The 12,283-nt window shown below is 39.6% G+C and overlaps 1 protein-coding gene across 5 annotated transcripts in view; it reads right to left on the reverse strand.

Moving 5' to 3' along the window:
- Nucleotides 1-309: 309 nt before the first annotated feature.
- Nucleotides 310-12,283, reverse strand: part of kita (KIT proto-oncogene, receptor tyrosine kinase a) — a 28,827-nt gene continuing 16,853 nt past the window's right edge. For 4 of the 5 annotated variants that reach the window (XM_072682658.1, XM_072682657.1, XM_072682656.1 and 1 more), the window contains exons 11-21: nucleotides 11,766-11,892; nucleotides 11,246-11,350; nucleotides 10,879-10,989; nucleotides 10,555-10,687; nucleotides 10,373-10,455; nucleotides 10,134-10,261; nucleotides 8,064-8,186; nucleotides 6,784-6,895; nucleotides 5,433-5,532; nucleotides 5,122-5,227; nucleotides 310-5,006 (exon numbers count right to left, since the gene is read on the reverse strand). In XM_072682658.1, the coding sequence (XP_072538759.1) occupies nucleotides 4,830-5,006; nucleotides 5,122-5,227; nucleotides 5,433-5,532; nucleotides 6,784-6,895; nucleotides 8,064-8,186; nucleotides 10,134-10,261; nucleotides 10,373-10,455; nucleotides 10,555-10,687; nucleotides 10,879-10,989; nucleotides 11,246-11,350; nucleotides 11,766-11,892 (1,305 nt within the window). In that variant the 3' untranslated portion in view covers nucleotides 310-4,829. Of the gene's footprint in view, nucleotides 5,007-5,121; nucleotides 5,228-5,432; nucleotides 5,533-6,783; nucleotides 6,896-8,063; nucleotides 8,187-8,886; nucleotides 8,918-9,037; nucleotides 9,081-10,133; nucleotides 10,262-10,372; nucleotides 10,456-10,554; nucleotides 10,688-10,878; nucleotides 10,990-11,245; nucleotides 11,351-11,765; nucleotides 11,893-12,283 lie in introns of those variants that run through there. The other variant, XM_072682659.1, reaches the window with a different exon arrangement.

A 12,283-nucleotide genomic window follows, 5' to 3' on the forward strand; every position in this document is an offset into this window, starting at 1 on the left:
CTTAACTAGCTAATAAAGGTCTGAGAGCATCCAGAACATTCATAAAAAGATTTCAACTGTATGTCTTCTGGAGGTCAGCTTATCTTCTTCTCTCTAAACTATTCCCAGGAACAGAAATTTTGACCAGGGGTACACAAACATTGGATGCCATTAAACATGAGAGATTATTTCCCCTGGAATCTGAAGCATTAAGAAGAGTATTTGTTAAGATCCCGCAGGTTCTGTCTACAGCCAAAGAACAGAAGATACCGTAACAGGTTACATTTCAGTTGTTTATTTACAGTGTATAGTAACAAGACAACACAGACACACGACAGGTTTTACACAATACAACTTTTCAAATGTTTGAAAAATATAAACTGTAAAATAAATATACAATAATGAAATGCACAGAACGAACCTTCTCTTCAAGGGACAAAAATACCTCTACTGTCATTAGTCCGAAAACAGACCTACTGAGATAACCCATGCATGAGAGTACGGTTTCATTACCAAGCTTCATGACCATATGTCGAAGTTATATCGGGATACACGAGATATAGATGTAAAACAAGTGCCAGCTGTACCAGGTGAGACTGAAGTTGTATACTTGCTACAGGCAAATGTAAGGAACTGGACAAGGACAAAGAACTGGTAGAGTAACTTCTATGCAATGGATAAAGTGAATATGACAAGAGTATGAAAACTTCCACAATGAAGACAAACAAACAAAAAATAGTCGCACTTAATGTTTACAGCATAAGCGAAAACGTACCACATTGCCCTAAAAACAAAACGAAACAAAACAAATAAAGTGATCATTTATATATTTTAATGTGTTATTTACACAGAGCAAGCGACAGAGAGCAGGGAGCGCTATTATGCCCACAAACCAGTGGCTGCAAGTCAGTTTGTGGCATACAGTGTGTTTGACAAAGGGTTGGTAAATTATAGCTACTCTATTGGAGGAACCATCAGTGCTCTGGTATCTTACCAGCAAAAATGACCTGCATTTAGACTACACTGACCACACACACACACACACACACACACACACACACACACACGCAGACAGCAGCCTCAGCCAGATGCCCCCCTCGGAACAATGTTGCAGTGTGGGAAGAGGGAGAGAGAGGGAAGTGTGTGGGAGAGGGAGAGAGAGAGGCTGGGACGTCCCCAGTTTAGCCTCCCTGGAAGCGACACTTCCGCCGGAGGAAGCAGCTGGACACAAAGAAGAGAGAGAGAGTGAGAGAGAGAGAGAGAGAGAGAGAGAGAGAGCTGGGAAATTAAGCTACTGACCGGGTGTCCTGACTACTGATGTAACAGCAGAGGCTACCTGGCATAGTCTGAATCACTCTGTCTGTAGCTCATAAGCCGAAAAGAACACTTCAGCATTTTGCTGCATTTCTAGCATACAGTGCCGCTGGACGTTGGTGAACCCTTGTTTCTATATTTCTGCACAGATTTTGATCTAATCCATAAAACTAGGTCAAATGAAACCAGTTAAATTTATATAAAAAAGAAAGTTTGTATGTATTAAGCAAAATTCAAATATCTTTTCTGGGAAATGTGAACCTCAAGGTACGAGTTTGTTATGAAGGGTGACTGAAGTCAGATGTTTCAATCAAGATGATGGCAATCAAGTGTGAGCAGGCCTTCCCATGTTTCAAAAACATAAACTTGGATCTTCACTGTCATAGTCTGGTCTTCATTATTCAGGTTCAGGGCTGTGTGCCATGCCTCAAACAAATGAGATTCCTGAGAACCTCAGAGTTATAGAAGCTCATTAGGCTGGAACAGGTTACAAAACCATTTCTAAAAAAAAATTGGCCTTCATCAATCCACTGTGAGGCAGATGATATATACTCTCCCAAAGAGTGGTGGTCCACAAGATTTCACATCATGGATGTGTTGAATAATATTAGGAGAATGTATGATGAACCCCAGGGTAACATCTAAGAACCTACAGGCCTCTCTTGCATTGAGTAATTTTAATGTTCATGTGTCCACCATCAGGAAAACACTGAAGAAGAATTATGTACATGGCAAGTTAGCAAGGCATAAGCCACTGCTCTCTAAAAAGAACACAGCCGTCATGTGAAGGTTGCTTAAAAACACATAGATGAACCAGAAGCCTATTGGCCTAATGTTCTGTGGACAGATGAGTCCAACACAGAACGCTTTGATTTAAATGAAACATGTTATTTTTGGTGGAAACCAACCCAAACACTGTGTTCAAATACATTCACTGAATTCAATCTGTGAAGCATAGGGATGGCAGTGTCATGGTATGGGCTTGGGTATGCCTTGGGTCCAAGCTGACTTTCCATTATTAATTGTCCTATGAATTATGGATATAAATACACGGTTAACAGGTTATTGCTGCTAACACCAGTCACAAAAGTTACTGAAAGGGTTCACATACTTTTTTCCCGACAAAGATATTTAATGCTGGATAGTTATGCTCAATGAATAAATGGAAGAACTACAATATTTTTTCCATTATTTTTTAGCTTGAGTAGTTTTGATGAAGATTACTGTCTGTATGACAAATAGAACCACAACTAAGTGGCAGTCTTAGACACTACATTCAGCATTCTAGCTTAAAGCCCCAAAAAGTGGTTACGCTGATCCTACTGACCAAAAATAACAACAAAACCTCCCAAAACAATAGTTGGATAAATAATTGCAATATGAATCAAAGTCACAATTTTGGTCATAAATTCGCAGTGATGTTGTTTTGCCAAATCAATCCTCCCCACTGCATCTGCAGCAAATAGAAATTAGGTTGAAAAATGCTGGAGTATTCCTTCAGTATTCCACCAAACTCTCAGTCTTGAATGTGAGGCTGCTCTTTGTCCATTAGAAGGTCAACAAGGAATGAGAATCCCATTAGCTACACCTTCGCCACAAAAAAAACAGCTACCCCTCCACTGGCACATCCACTGAGATGTTTCCAATTGGATGTTCCAACAGAAAGCATGCAACCCATTGGCACCCGATTCTAAAGCAGCAGTAGCTTTCTATTGGCTCCTTCTTCAACAGCACGATTCTCATTGGCAAAAGAGAGAGAGAGAGAAAGCAGAGTTCTACAAGTAATTGTGAGGCACGACAGTTGGTGTTGTATGAAAAAAAAGTTAAAAAGGTCTGAAGGTTGATCGCTGAGAGCTATGAAAAAAAAACAACGTTGTCTTGTTAAGAAAACACTCAGGAACGTCTCTACCTCTGAGCCTAATCCTTAAAACACATTTTGAGTGAAGGTCCGCAACACTTGTTCAGACCGCTTTATGTACATAAGATACACAAACAGAGAGCACATGATACAGTACAATACCTTACAGCAACAAGCTTTAGCAAAAAATGTACAAATGTACAAAAACCTAGTACTCCACCTCTTAAACGCCATCTCGACTGTCTGCTGTTAACAAAATGGCTTTTGCTACAAAAGCTACTGCACTCCTCATCTAACTTAGAATGAATTCTAGGGAGAGTTACCTAAAATATATATAAAAGTGTATAAGCATAAGATCCATTGGTGAAACATTGGTGTGTGAACTGATCTTTCAAACATAAGCCTACTTGGAGTTAGTCTGATGACTCCTCCAGTTTTGTGGCTACTATCTTGGCTTCGGGCAGCCCAAAGAACAGTGTGAAATTTGGTTTTTAACATTAGACAAAATCCTTCACATAACAAACCAAGCATAATACTGAATTTAAAGCTGAAATGTTACTCAACACAGAAAGTCCTTAAAAGTAAACAATGAGCAAAAGACTTCATCATCTTTTGCATTTCAGCACTCTGTGATGCTACTCAAATTGGTTGAATGAAAGTCATATTAAAAATACAGATAATATTATGTGATGCCAGAAGTCCAAACATGAGAGTAAAAAGAACGTATTGCTGTCAAACTGTATCTAAAGCAATAGTCTAAAGAAGCTAACAGACTACTTGATAAGTAAAATAATTATTTGACTGAAACAAGCCTAATATTTGGTTTATGTAGCTCTTGGGTCCTTGTAAAGCCATTAATTAACAGAGACTGTAGATATGAAAACAAAGGAAAATAACATCTGCGTCACCTTGCTATTTGAGTATTATCCAAGCACGATATCAAATCTGTACTGCTAACAATCAAATGCATGTAACTGACTAATACTGAGACAATGTTCTGAAGCTGCCTAAAACCGTCATACCAAACACAGCGCCGATGTCTTTTTAGAAAGGTAAAGCGAAAGTTTGAAAGTTTAGTTTAGTGAAGCTTAAAGGACACATTGCTGAAAAGTGCTGGTCCAAAGTATACCTGTAAAACCACTGATCATCTTTAAAAATAACTCTCTGGCCACCCTTACACAAAATGTCCTACTAAACAAGAATGAACACATACAATCCATAACTTCAGCATATTTTACACATGAAAAACTTTGCTCCCCTGTACCTTTGCGGAGTCAAGAAGCGTACCGTGGAAGAACCAGGTTAAGTCTGTTGAGCAGAAGAGAAGGTGCCACAGTGTTAACCATATCAGAACATCAAATAATATAGAAAATGTGAAACTCTCTCTAAAACTCCATGTCCCATGATCCCCCTGCGTCAAAGTAATGGGGAAAAGGCTGAAAGCTGTCCGTCCCATATCTGGCAGTGGGCACTATGTACATCGGTGACAGAAGAGAGTGAGAAGATGATATGACTGCTTTCTGCCCTAATGAATGAATCAGGGTTTCAGCCATTTCACATGAGTCCTTGCATGCTACACTGATCCCTGGGTCTGTCAGAAGGGCTTGAAGTCTCAGTCGGTGCCCAGCACTGATCTGGACACCTCAGCATGCGCAGGGCAAGATTTCCATGGGGTTCTTCACACCCGTGGCTCCCTGGGAGCTTCCCCTTCTAGGAAGACATTGTTGCTGGACAGTAGAGGTTGGGTGGGAGTGCTGTGGCTACTTCCAGCTGGGTTGGAGTATGGGGGTTGAGAGCTGGGCTCTTCATGGGGCTCGGTTACCACAGGCAACCTGGAGCTGAAGTTCAGATAGATCTGGAGGAAGCATAAGGATCAAGACATTGAATTTGGACCCACTAAAGAAATATAATGGATATATGGACAAGGCTGTGGAGTGTGTGTGTGTCTAATATGACAAAAAATCACATACATGTTTGGTGCTGTCCGAAATTTGCTGTTCAATTTTCTCCACTATCTTTTCAAAAGAGGGTCTCTTGAAGGGTTCTGCATCCCAACACGAGTGCATGATTTCATACCTGAAAAATAACAAAATATTCAGAAGACAAAAATGTTGTGCACACACACACACAAGAAGTCTCCTTGTCAACAACATATTTCTAATATGAGGTCAGTGCCAATGGATCAGCAGCTTGTCTTGTCATGTCTTTATGTTCCAAAATATGCCACCTGTTCAGAGAATACCACTGAAATCCTCACACACACACACATATATATACTTACATTTCACCTGGCGCAAACTCTGGCGAATCCATCCGGTAACCCTCCTTAATCATCTTGTAAAATCTGGAGTCCACAGGCATACCTGGATAAGGACTGCTCCCTGCAAAGTGCCAGCATTAATACAGGGTTAGGATTTGTTCCAAGTCTGCAAAACTGCTAAGCAGATTTTCCAAAAGTTATAACAAATTTGCCAATAGTCTACTGGCACTTTGCGCTGACCAGGGTGGCCAATTTACCTTTAAGGAATACAGTTCTGAATTATCATCTGATTAGCTCAATATAAACCCCTGTTTGGCTCACATGCTTTTTGTATGGAAGCCCGTTTTCCAGCACAAATGAGAAATAAAAGTTATCCTTCACGGTTTCAAGACACTCAGGTCAAAATATAATGAGTTATAACTCTTTCAGAAAATGTTATTTTTACAGAAATAAAAACTGAAATTCAAGAACAATTATAACCTTTTGGACATTTTGCTTAGTATTTATTCGTGGCTGGAAAGATGAGCTGAACTGATGAATTCTTTGCCGAATGCACTTGGAAAGAGATGCGATAGTTAAATCCCTGTTTAGATTCTCGGAGCTCAGCCTGCTTGTTTGGGAACTGTATGATTTTGAACTTGCGGCAAGTGTAATCACTAAGCCGTGTGCAATGTATCAAAGGCTGTGACATTTCTTCAGCAGAAGCCAGAGCACGCACAGGATAATGAGTACTATTGGAATTGCAGGAATTGCCCAGCCAGAAGATTTCCAATGTGTGCTTTTAACGACATGTTACAAAACGCAAACTGTCAAATCAATTTAGGCAAAACTGCTTCAAAAACACTTTGATGAATGTTGTGAAATATACTTAAAGTATCACGACACATCAGTTTGAAAACACGGTTTGTCTAAAACGACTCATCCAATTATGAATAATATGACAATTCTTTTTTATTAAAATGGGTTTTATCTTCTCAACAGATTCAACAAATCAAGCAGAGCACACAAATAGAGTAGCTTAGTAACTCTTTCGTTTCTCTATCTCTGAGAAACAATAATGGAACGAGTTATAGCAGCAAATATAAGACAAGCCTTTTTCAGGTGTGGCTTGTGGTCTGAATTGACTTTTTTTCAGCCCTGTTAAACTGAGCAGGTGCTTCAATAATTTTGTGTTTCCTCCTAAAAATGTGCATACAATGAAGCACAAGCACAAAGCAACTCCTCTTTGATCTCATTGTGGGGTTTAAAACGACTATAAATCAGGACTGTCGTTTTTTAATCTTAAAATGTTAGGAAATCTCCTTGTCTGTTTTGATTGATAGCTTGAAACAGTTGGAGGTACTTTCGTGGAGAATAATAACCAGTGACATACCCAGAGAGAAGATCTCCCATAGCAAGATGCCGTAAGACCAGACATCACTCTCGAACGTGTACACACACTCGAAAATGCTCTCAGGAGACATCCATTTCACCGGGAGACGTGCCTGCAAAAGACAGATCAAAAGCAGCCTTTTTTTACATACAGTTTTGTGTATCTTAAAATGTTTCTAAAAGGACTTGGAAATACTAACAGCTTCATTTGACAAATCCTACTGGTTACATTCAAATAGTGGATATGTATGTGGATATTAGAATCACATGCCATTAATAAAGCCAGCTGAAACAGGAGAGAAGGAGAATAGTGGTAGTCCAAAATTGCAAATGCCACCTAAACACTCAAGAAGGTTACAAAAGCCAAGTTTACCCTGTATACACACAAGCAAACTTGTACAGGAGCCCACGTTTACCCATTGGTTGTTGGTACTGACATACACTAAATGCCCTAATGTTTGTGGGCACCTCTTCTAATGAATGCTGTCAGAATAAACTGCACCCATATGTGATCTAGAGGGGAATAAAGCCCTCAGCATTGAGCTGTGGAACTGTGCTCTATGGAACGTTGGTGGTACTCCATCCAATACTTTTGGGGTGAGTTGGGAAGTTGGGGATGAGGTTGGGTTGTGATTATCCAACACCCTGACCTCACTAACGCTCTTGTTGCTGAATGCAATCAAATCCTCACTGCCTCAAAGCCTTCCATGGACAGCAAAGACATAAACTATTTTTAAAACCCCTGATTTTGTAAGAAACAATGAATGAGCAGTTGTCCCAGTACTGTTGCCCATATAGTGCACATTAGCCTATCAATGACCGACACACAGCCACATACAAATATTTGGAAAGTTCTGTTCAAATAATTTTTTGCTGATGTAAAAGGAGAATAAATCCTCCCACATGACTATGATAAACTTCATATACTGGAAAACATAAACCATAATATATAAAATAACAATACAATAAACTATAATCAATCAAAGAAACTATAATTTTCGCATACAACTGTACTTTAACCTGTCAGAAGAAAGAAAGGCTATTTTCCACATTCCTGCAGGAGTGTGTTGTATTACATAGTTCAAGTGTATCTCTGGAGGCATGTTTGGATCTTAAGCAGGAGGCAGTAAATGTATCATGGTGAAATAATTACTTTATGGTTTGGCAACCTGAAGAGCATATGTAGAAAGATATATAGCTGAATGATGACTAACAGTTATTAATATAATCATTTTGGAAATGGTAAAAAGATTACACAAAAATAAAAATTTTAAAACTTACATTGCCCTTGACCACATAGTTGGAGTCTGTCGTGATGTCACGGGCAAGGCCAAAGTCACAAATCTTGGCCACTCTACCTTGTGTGAGGAGAATGTTTCTGGCTGCCAGATCCCTGTGGATACACTGAACACACAGAAACAAACAAAGACGTCAAACTTCAGCATAGATTGTAGAAACATAACATTATAGATGTTAGGTGTTAGGAATATCACAAAGCAATGTGGCAACTCATTAACACTAAGTTGCTAGGCAGACTCTTTACATGGTGGTGCTAAAAAACCTATACTAATCTCCAGGTGAGAGAACAGTATCACCAAAAAATATAAAGATTGCAGTTAATGAATCAGATATTTTTAAGAGTACCTGCAACCAGTGTTACACAAAAATACAAGACCCCTGTCTCAACAACAAACACACAAGCACATGCTAAATGAAGCTCCAATTAGTATGAGATAAGCTTGGAAAGCAAACGAGTTCTTGTGCAGCAACAACAAACAGATGCTCCTGAAGAACCCCAGACACAGTGCACTGCAGGACATAAAAAGGACATAAAACAGGCTATTTTGAAAAGTGCATGTTGTTCTCAGCAGAAAATGTACCATAAAAACCTTTGAGTTCCTTTTCAGAAAATATATTGTACAGTAATGGGAAAAATAAAGTACACCCTTTTTAAATTCTAAAATTTTACGCATCAGTACATAATAAAAAAAACATCTGTTACTTAGCAGCTCTTTATGCTGATCTGGAGCTATCAGCGTGTGTTAACACAATGCCAAGAAAGAAAGACATCAGCAATAATCTAACAGAAGCAATTGTTGTTGCCCATCATCATGATCCCAAGCACAGCAGCAAATCTACAACCAAATGGATGAAAAAGAAAAGAATCAAGATGTTGCAATATCCCACTCTAAGTCCAGACCTCAACCCAATTTAAAAAATAATGAGAAGACAAGAGACAAGACAACCATATTCACCATTAGTGTTGGACACAGATGGATTTTGGCCTCTGCCTTAAACCTATCCATGCAGTGAACACACATACACACTAGTAATCAAACACACACAGTGGACAGTGAGCACACCCTGTCATCAATAGCTCTGGGCACTGCTGAGCCACATCGGCCACACGAGAGAGCTGTGTTTAAACAAATCCCCACAAACCTGAATGAACTGAAGCATTGCCGTTAGATGAATGATGTGAGATATAGAAAAAAAACATTAGTTCTACCTATTGCTGCTAAAAGTGGTTCTAAAAGCTGTTGAGTCATTTGGTATATTTTGTTTTTCATACATCACTTTTCTACTGGCCTAGTTTTTGTTAAATACCTAATGACATTGTATAATTTGTCATATGGTGCTGTTCATCTGAAGTTGTTCTTACCTAATTTTAAGACCTTCTAAGGGCCAGATGTTTTTTTATTATTACCTGATACATAAAACCATAAAATTCAAACAGGGTGCTTTGTTGTTCCCATGACTATATTTGGAATCTGGAGTCAGCTACAATTTTAACAGTCAAGTGGGTTTCAGATTTCTGGGACAGATTGATTATTTGCTTTAGAGACTTGCGTAAAGGATTCCAAGTGGCTGAGTCCATTTTCAAGATAAAAAATGTTCTGCTTTTCAGAGTTTCAGTTAACTGCATTTCGAGGAACTCTGCTTAAAAGCCACTGAGAAAAAGCCTTTTCTAGTGTACCTGATAATGAAGCTGTGAACTGAGATGCAGAGTGTCTTTTGACATACTTGTAAGTGTGCTTGTGAACATGTGTGCTTGAACGTGGCCTGCAAGCTCTGTAAGCTAAACCATGACTGAAAAGTCAGAAGGTAAAATATGATCCCAGAGCTTTGTGCAGGAGGACAGAGAGGAGTCAGAGTATCCTATTGCTATCACAGGAGAGGAGGTGACAGAGGAGAGCAGGAAATGACAGGGGAGAAGGGAAGGGATAAGAGGAGAGAAGAGAAGAGGAGAGGGAAATAAAAAACAAGCGACAAAAAAGGGAATGAAACAGGAGGGAACAGAGGGGAAGAGAATGAAAGACAAAAGAAGAGAGGAGAAGAAGAGTGTCCTACGTTTTTGGATGCCAGGAAGTCCATTCCTTTGGCGACTTGATAGGAGAAACTGAGGAGGTCTTCAGTGTCCAGAGCCAAACCATCCTCTTGCAACACTTCACTGACCACATCACACTCACTGTATGAGCCTAACACAAAGAGAAAGAAACGAGACTGCATGCCATCCAAATGTTTTCTAAGCATATAAAAGCACTGAAAAGAGAAGAGACGAGAAGAGGACGATTTTCAGTAATCTATACCTTTATGGGGTGAGCGCCGTTTCTCAGTGGACAAAACTCCCATAACTGAAGGCCGCATAGTCATATAGCCATTTCTACCTTCACTGCAAGCAACACAAAGTAAACAAACAGTAAAGAAAACATCATTCATTGATCATAATTTTTCTAAAATGAAAATATATGAGCATATGTCTCACACTGACTCTGGCTGTAGCATGACGTTTCTATAGTAACAGTCTTCTCCCAGGCCGGAGCAGTAGAAGGACTCGCGCTTCCTGCGCAGGAAGTTCAATAGATCCCCAAAGCAGCAGTATTCAGTTATCACCAGAGTTGGACCTGAGGAACAGTCCCACCAGGGTCGGTTTAATAACACAAAAACACATGTCTACTACAAAATACTACAAGTAACCCAAGCCTAGCTGGGACATCGGGGAATCTATTTTTCTCTCTTCAGTCCCTTATGCCCTTTTATTAATCTCTTCACCTTTCCATTTGCTATGTCATCTCTCTCTCGTATTCTCTCTCACCTCCAACAGTGCAGGCCCCAAGTAAGTTGACAATGTTTATATGGTTGCCGAGGTAACTGAGCACCTTCAGCTCTGACATCAGAGCCTCTTTCTCAGTGGCATGGGCACTCGCTGCAACACGACAGTAAACAGCAAACAGACAAAATAAATACATCAAACATTTTCTAGAACAATACAGAAAACACACAACGTCTGAACATCTGAATCATTAGATGTCTCTTTCCCACTCACAGCAGTAACATGTACAGCACATCCTCTAATATTTGAATGTATTGCTATAATTTTTGGTTAGTGTTTGAAATTATTCACCCAATGTCTTTGAAAAGCTTTTATAGCTACACTATGCTTTCTTTTTCTCTCTACTCACGTTTCAGCATTTTGACTGCCACAGTCATCACTGTGTCTGCCTTGGACATTCCATAGGCTGTGGCCTCCACCACCTTTCCGAATGCTCCTGACCCCAGAGTTTTTCCTATGGACAAAGAGCAGGAACAAAATACCCTGTGACAGTGTTGACTTGCACACCTGTTCCCCTTTACTGGATATTTTTTAGGCCTTGTTGCCATGAATTGCACTGAATTGTTACAGTCTGAGATGAAATTAAAAATGTGTTTGTGTTGGAAGCCCCCCTGAGTCATATCATCATATACTATCGTGCCTACTCTCCATCACTGTTGCTTACAGAGTACTACAGTTAGCCTTTTAAAGCATCACTCTGTTTCTAATTACAACTGTAAACACTAATTCTGCAGACAATGCGCTCTTTGTAAAGATGACAATCACAAAGTATGGTAATCTAAATTCACAAATTGTCTTTGTGGTGCTAGGGGAAAACAAAAAGAGTGCAGTATTGACTAAAGGCAATGGTAAATAGAAGCCCAATTTACCAAATCGCAGCTTGTCTCGAGGAAACTCCCACTGGTGGTCATATGGAAGCTGGGTTGGATCAATATACACGTAATTGTTGCCATGGATTCCCTCGATGACTTTCCACTGAATCTGGTATTTAGGTTTCTAGATGGAAGGGTGTGTGAAATGAGAGGGGTGCTCAGACAAAGAAAAACATCTTCATAGACTTGACAGGTATTACACCACCTAAAACCAAAGACTAAAATATGAACATTTCTAATCTCACACTGAAATAGAAGCCCTTAATAAACTACATAGGGCTAATATGTGTTTTCTTAAAAGAAAGAGAGATTGCTCTAAGGGCTGCCTTGTATGTGTGTGTGTGTGTGTGTGTGTGTGTATTGCAGAAGCAGTGTTTGCAAATGAAAAGCAACGTATGTGCAGTAGCAGCAACACCCACTGAGTTAAAGAACGTAGAGGTACTGCCCCAGGTCTATTGACCTAGTAAATAAAGTGTGTGTGTGTACACTAGTACACAACTGTAGAACTCCTTTGC

The sequence above is a fragment of the Salminus brasiliensis genome, chromosome 1 (genome assembly GCF_030463535.1).
Source record: "Salminus brasiliensis chromosome 1, fSalBra1.hap2, whole genome shotgun sequence".
NCBI classification, from domain to species: Eukaryota; Metazoa; Chordata; class Actinopteri; order Characiformes; family Bryconidae; genus Salminus; species Salminus brasiliensis.